The 6577-nt window shown below is 43.8% G+C and overlaps 2 protein-coding genes across 3 annotated transcripts; both read left to right on the top strand.

Annotated features, from left to right (window-relative positions):
* The first annotated feature begins 1607 nt into the window (after positions 1 to 1607).
* Positions 1608 to 5514, top strand: LOC100193777 (uncharacterized). Of its 2 annotated transcripts, none has more exons than NM_001358077.1 (10): positions 1608 to 1884; positions 1980 to 2162; positions 2300 to 2515; positions 2600 to 2782; positions 3387 to 3608; positions 3740 to 3856; positions 3996 to 4139; positions 4316 to 4417; positions 4882 to 4950; positions 5069 to 5514. In NM_001358077.1, exons 1-10 carry the CDS (start codon positions 1723 to 1725, stop codon positions 5300 to 5302), a joined length of 1632 nt encoding a protein of 543 aa, NP_001345006.1. In that variant the 5' UTR covers positions 1608 to 1722; the 3' UTR covers positions 5303 to 5514. The 2 variants fall into 2 exon arrangements, 1 of the variants encoding a protein (NP_001345006.1); XR_004852382.1 differs by having other exon boundaries at positions 1630 to 1884; positions 4847 to 4950.
* A 116-nt stretch (positions 5515 to 5630) lies between these two features.
* LOC111589243 (uncharacterized) lies at positions 5631 to 6203 on the top strand. The gene has a single exon (XM_023301036.2). It carries the CDS (start codon positions 5789 to 5791, stop codon positions 6068 to 6070), a length of 282 nt encoding a protein of 93 aa, XP_023156804.1. The 5' UTR covers positions 5631 to 5788; the 3' UTR covers positions 6071 to 6203.
* Positions 6204 to 6577: the final 374 nt, after the last annotated feature.

The following is a 6577-nucleotide window of genomic DNA, read 5'->3' as shown; positions in this document are numbered from 1 at the left end:
AGTGCTACCACAAGGGTATAATGGGATGCCCTTGGCTGATTAATTAGGAAAGCTAGTGGAGGACTACCTTACCCGAAAGGGGCAAGGGCAGTAGGGGAGTGGTCAGTGTAGGGAGGCCCTCGGGAGGATTTTGCTGCGATGGCGGTCCTGCAAGGGATTCCTGCATTGGAGCTTCCTATAAACTGTAGCGGGTTTTCTGAAGCTAGTGGAACTTTGTAAAGGCCTCGTAGTGTTACCCTGCCTCGCCTCCTCGGTAGAGGTGTATGGGAAGTCGCGATCCCTTGGCAGATGGGTAACATGACTTGTGGGTAAAGATGTGCAACCTCTGCAGAGTGTAAAACTGGTATACTAGCCGTGCTCACGGTCATGAGCAGCTCGGACCCTCACATGATTAATTTATGGAACTAAATTCAATTTGTCATATGCATTGCATCGCAGGTGATGTTGTTACTTTTGTTCTACTATTTAATTGGGTTGGTATTTACTTATACTTAGTAATTGCTAATAAAATTTTGACCAACTTTAAAAGCAACACTCAGCTCTAACCATCCTCTTTGGTAAGCCTTACACTTCACTTGAGCTCCCACCTTTGGCGAGCTCATGCACATTATTCCCCACAACTTGTTGAGCTATGAACGTATGTGAGCTCACTCTTGCTGTCTCACCCCCCCCCCCACAGGTCAAGAACATGTACCGCAGGATGAGGCGCTTGGATGATGCTTTGATGTGTTCGTGAGAGGTCTAGGCCGTCGTCTCCCAGTCGACTTTGGGTTGCTGGACCGTTGTCTCCTTATAATGTAATTATTTATTTATTTTGTACAGAACTCCTATTATATAGTAAAGATGTGACATTCGATCCTGTGCCATGATTCATCATATGTGTGAGACTTGGTCCCAGCACACCTGGTGATTGTTCGCGCCCGGGTCTTGGTGCCCCGAAACCCGGGTGTGACACCTCTAGAACCATTTCATCCCAATGCCTTTGGATATGATCAGACTAGAAGGAAACCCCTCATTTCTGTATGCCTCAAAGTATTGCACCATACCTTGTATTTGATTCAAAGTTGTGCATGTCAGGTTGTTCATCAACGCTACCAAACTGTGCATGTGCATCTGATGAATTAGACATATTCTCATGGTCACTTACATTGTTATCATCGACGTTGATATCAACATGTTCTTCTTCTCTAGAATTCTCATTGGTTGGTTCCTCTGTCCCCACGGGAACTATTGCCAACGCAAACGTGTCATTTGGATTCGTCGAAGCACTAGCATTGCTCTTGAAAAACTTGTCAATAGCTCCTCTCTGTGAGTCTATGAGATCATCCACACGTTTTTTCCTTTTCATTTTTTCACTTACAGATGAATATCTTCTTGATGACATAATTACACAAAGCACTGAAAATAAAAAAGATATATATCAGTTCGGTTTTTTGTTTTTTTAAGTTCAGATTTTAAATAAGACAACCGAAAATTTGTGTAAAAAAGAAAAAAAAATCGACCACTCGGTTAACCAAAAAGTTTAGTTCGGTTTTAAAGAATGGTCACCCAAAATACTTTAATTTGGTTGGTTTCGGTTTTTTCTTTTCGATTCCGTTTTTTTTTTCGGTGTCCATTTGTGGTTTTTATGCCCAGCCATCTCCGCCCACTCCCCGCACTCCCACCGTATCCTCCCCTGCGTAGGGTTTAACCACTCGCAGCAGCCGCCGTGACTCGAGAATCATGTCAGCGCCGCCGTCGCTCAAGACCCCGGCAACCGCCGTAGCGGTCTCTCGGCGCTCGGTCGCCACCCCGAGAGCCACCGGGCTTCGCGGCGCCTGTGCTCCCCCGACTCGGCGCCTCCGGTGCTCAGCCTCCGCCGCCGTGGCCGGGGCTTCCACCGAGGTGACGATTCATGCCTCCTCCACGTGGAACTTTCCGGAATCTTGCTATTGAGGTACTGGTTGCTTGTGACTTACGGGTTGTGCCGTGTTGTTCAGATGGCTGATGCTCCGCTGGACTGGGCAGAGAGGTCGCTGGAGGAGTTACACAGCTTGCCGGACCACGACACGTTCTGCTTGATGGCGCTCTCGCCGCTGGACGGGCGGTACGATCGCTTCGTCAAGGAGCTGATGCCCTTTTTCAGCGAGTTCGGCCTAATCAGATACCGCGTTCTCATCGAGGTATCTGACATTTCGGACAGTTCGAGCTCCTTGCAAACACGGTGTCTGTCTATAATTTTGATTGGAGGACGCTAGAGAGCCTGTTTCTGTTGTTATTGTTAATGTTGCTTAGCTGACATGCCTTTCTTGTTCCTCAGATCAAGTGGCTACTGAAACTTTCTCAAATTCCTGAGATCACTGAGGTGCCTCAGTTCAGCAAGGAAGCTCAGTCCTTGTTGAATGCCATTATTGAGAATTTTTGCATAGATGATGCAAAAGAAGTTAAGAAAATCGAGAAAGTAACCAACCATGACGTGAAAGCCGTGGAGTACTTTCTGAAGCAAAGGTGCAGCTCAAATCCAGAGATTGCAAAGGTTGCAACTAGGATCTTAATGTGTCTAGGAATAATTATTCCTGGTTAGACTTTAAGCTCAGTGGCATCTTGAACTTGTTTCCAGGTGTCGGAATTCTTCCATTTTGGTTGTACCTCTGAAGATATTAACAATCTATCACATGCATTGGCTTTGAAAGAGGGGGTAAATAAAGTTATGTTCCCTGCCATGATCGATCTATGCAGAGCAATGTGTTCCTTGGCAACACAAAATTCAGGCTACCCTATGTTGGCTCGAACTCATGGGCAGGTATGACTTATGAAGCCACCTTTAACATAATGTTTTATTACTGTTATACAGCAAGAAAAAGAAGGTATATGTACCACTACTTTGAAGCATAGCTTCTCCATAGACAGCTCTCAAAGGGCTTCTATATGAGACATACGATATAAAACAATTACTTATCGGGGCTTAATGTTTTGTAAGTTTTTCTGGTTGATGCAGCAAGGTGATTTTGAGTGATAGTAATTTGCTAGGTTTTCATAATGAACAGAATAGAATTGAATGATTGATCAACTCATTCAGCTATTTCCAAGGCAACATGGATGAAGAAAATAACAAACCTGCATTATTTATCAACACAGGCTACGGAATTTAAAAAGACTATTATACTGTTCTGGCAGATGATCTTCAACCTTTCCATTTGTACAGGAAAAAGGGAAAATATTTGTATAAGTAAAAAAATGTTCTTCAGCATTGTTGCATTGTGGAGTACAGCTCAGTAACTCTTTTGATGCAATAGGGGACACAGTTGTCTTGCTCAATCGTTTTTATTTTAGTGGAATGCTCTTGCTTTGCCAAGAAAGACTTGATTTGGAGCCCTGTCTTAAATTGTTCTCAATCCTTCTTGTAGCCAGCATCACCAACAACTGTGGGAAAGGAGATGGCAAACTTCGCGGCCAGATTATCTGATATAGGAAAGAGTTTCTCAGAGGTGAAGATACTAGGGAAATTTGCTGGCGCTGTTGGCAATTACAATGCTGATGTGGTTGCATATCCTGAAGTTGACTGGCCTAAGGTGGCAGAAGAGTTTGTTAGATCCTTGGGTTTGCAGTTTAATCCCTATGTTACTCAGGTGATCTATATTCTTTGTCTTGACATTTAGTTTCTTCTATGTTCTTGCACAATTAGGAAGGCTTCTCAGATTCTAGGGTGATCATAACCATCAATGTTGTTGGTTCTGATGCAGTTTTATCCCTTCTACAGATTGAGCCTCATGACTACATATCAAAGCTCTTCAATCTATTCACCCAGTTTAACAATGTGTTGACTGATTTTGATAGAGACATGTGGTCCTATATATCATTAGGCTACTTCAAGCAGGTAAACTAAAAAGGGTTGACACCACAGTTTGGGAGGATTAAACTTGTTCTGCAAGGAAACAAATTGATGGTTTTGGATTTTTGGTTTTTATCTTCCCTATTAACTTTCAACACCTTCCAAAATTCTTTTCTTTTTTCAGATACCAAAGGCTGGTGAAGTTGGTTCTTCCACTATGCCTCATAAAATCAACCCCATTGATTTTGAAAATAGTGATGGCAATTTATGTCAAGCGAATTCTATATTGTCTGGTATAAGCATGAAACTACCAATATCCCGGTTGCAGGTATTGTGTCTAATCCAATTTTATGCCTAAATTTCAGTTTTTCTAGCATGAGGTATCAGGATGAAAACCTGGTGCCTGTATTCATGATACCTATACGAGATTGGATCTTAAACTATAGTTATCATCTCATTAGTATGTACTTATACTGATGAACCACCATGTTGTATCATTGACAGCGTGACCTAACAGACTCGACTGTTTTGAGAAACCTGGGTATGGGATTAGGTCATTCTCTATTGGCTTACAAAGCTACCATGCGTGGAATCAGCAAGGTTCAGGTAGGTGACCCAGAGCTTGTCCTTTGTCTCGTTACAGATGATATAGTTGGTTACAGATGATATATTCGTATCTTCAATATAGTTGATGCATACTTAATTTTTAGCTTATGGTTATTAAATACTTGCAGAATGCTTGATGATCAAAGCAGATAGATGTACCTCACCACTTGCTCTTTTCATAAGTGTTGGCCTAACAGGGGAAAAATACACTATAAATTAGTGGTGACTGCTAGGCGTAGGTATTTACCCAACTAAAAGATCACACCACTCAAACCAGCTGAGGATTACTGACTTGGTAGGATAAGGAAGTTCCTTTGTGCAGTGCTCGACTGCACACACTTGCATTCTTGGACAATTGCATGGGAATGTCAGACGTTTGCTCTTCTTTACTATTGACCTGAAACATGCGTTGTATGTAATTATGATCAGGCTAGAACTACTATGCTGAATTGGTGCCTTTACAGTTGAATGAATCACGTTTAGCTGAAGACCTGGAGCAAACTTGGGAGGTCCTTGCTGAGCCAATACAGACAGTAAGGCATCTGTTTCCTTCTGTCCATTTCCCCTTGAATTCTGTTTTGGTTGCTGTCAGCAAGTGCTTATTGTGCGTGCATCAGACATGTATCATGTTACTGCTGTTACTCATTGTAGGTGATGCGAAGATATGGGATACCTGAACCTTATGAGAAGCTGAAGGAACTGACGAGAGGCCAAGCTGTCACCAAGGACAGCATGCAGCAATTCATTAATGGTCTAGACATACCGGAGGAGGTTCGATCGAAGCTTTCGAAGCTAACCCCGCATTCCTACACTGGGCTAGCGGAGGATTTGGCCAGAGACATCGAGAAGTGGGTTGATCTTGAATCTGGATTTCAGATCAAGTGAGCTCCCATTTGACAACAATGGAGAAAATAAATAACAGACGGGAACCCTAGGAAACGAGAATCCAATGCTGGAACCAAGGTGCCGTTTGGTTCACAAATTTGTAACGTAATGGGTAACGAATAACGTTAAATCATGTTTGTTTTAGTCCAACTGTAATCGAATACTACACTAAAAATTGATACCAGCCTATTCAAATTTGTTACCGCCAGTAATCGAACGTAAACCATTACCATTTGCGTTACATTTCTTGAACCAAACAGCACCCAAATGCGAATTACTGCTACAATAAACATCCTACAAGTAATGGTCGGTCGGAGCGTTATGTTTCTCTCCTCTCTTCCCACCGTACACGGATCATATATATATATATATATATACACACACATGCTCTGGAACGGCTTCTTCGATAGTTCCACCACCACGGTTACTTCCATATATTTCCCTTGGATTGGATCGGCGCTCAAACGAATAACAATCCGGTAACTAATGGAGTCTTCACGAGGGAAGCTGTCTGCCGCCGGCGTCCTCCTGCTGCTGCTGATGACACTCCTCGTGGTGGCCGCCATGCAGGCGGTTGAGGCACGCGACTGCCTGACACAGAGCACCCGGTTACCGGGGCATCTGTGCGTGCGGTCGGACTACTGCGCGATCGGGTGCAGGGAGGAGGGCAAGGGCTACACGGGCGGCAGGTGCCGCATCTCTCCCGTCCCGCTCGACGGGATTCTCTGCTACTGCGTCAAGCCTTGCCCATCCACCACGACAGAATGATGAGACAAGTGCGGTGCCGGTGGGTGTAGTGCAGGCTGGTCGAGGGTTATTAGTTTGAGGAATTACTGCTAGAGATGGCAATGGAGACCCGATCCCCGATTCCCCGCGGGGAATTCCCCTATTAGGGGACGGGTATGGGACTAATTTAGTCCCCGCGGGGATCTAAATGGGGGAAATTTAATCCCCGTCGGGTTTGCGGGGACGGGGACGGGGAACCATCCCCCATCCCCGTTCCCCGTGTACCCGCCCCACGAAACTTTTTTATTTAAGTTAGTCAATTTATTTGTTAGAATTATAGTAAAAACTCAATGTATGATATGTTATAAAATAGCAAACTAAACTCTAAAGTAGATGTCTCTTGTAATTTTCAATCATGTTTGTTAAATTTGTATTAATTTGATACAATTAATTTAAATTTATATTTAAATATTGTACTTGTAGTGGGGAAAGATTCCCCGCGGGGTTCCCCACGGTGATAAATTCCCCGACGGGGATGGGGATGGGAGA

Source organism: Zea mays, chromosome 9, assembly GCF_902167145.1.
Source record: "Zea mays cultivar B73 chromosome 9, Zm-B73-REFERENCE-NAM-5.0, whole genome shotgun sequence".
NCBI classification, from domain to species: Eukaryota; Viridiplantae; Streptophyta; class Magnoliopsida; order Poales; family Poaceae; genus Zea; species Zea mays.
This window is presented reverse-complemented; position numbering and strand designations above follow the sequence as displayed.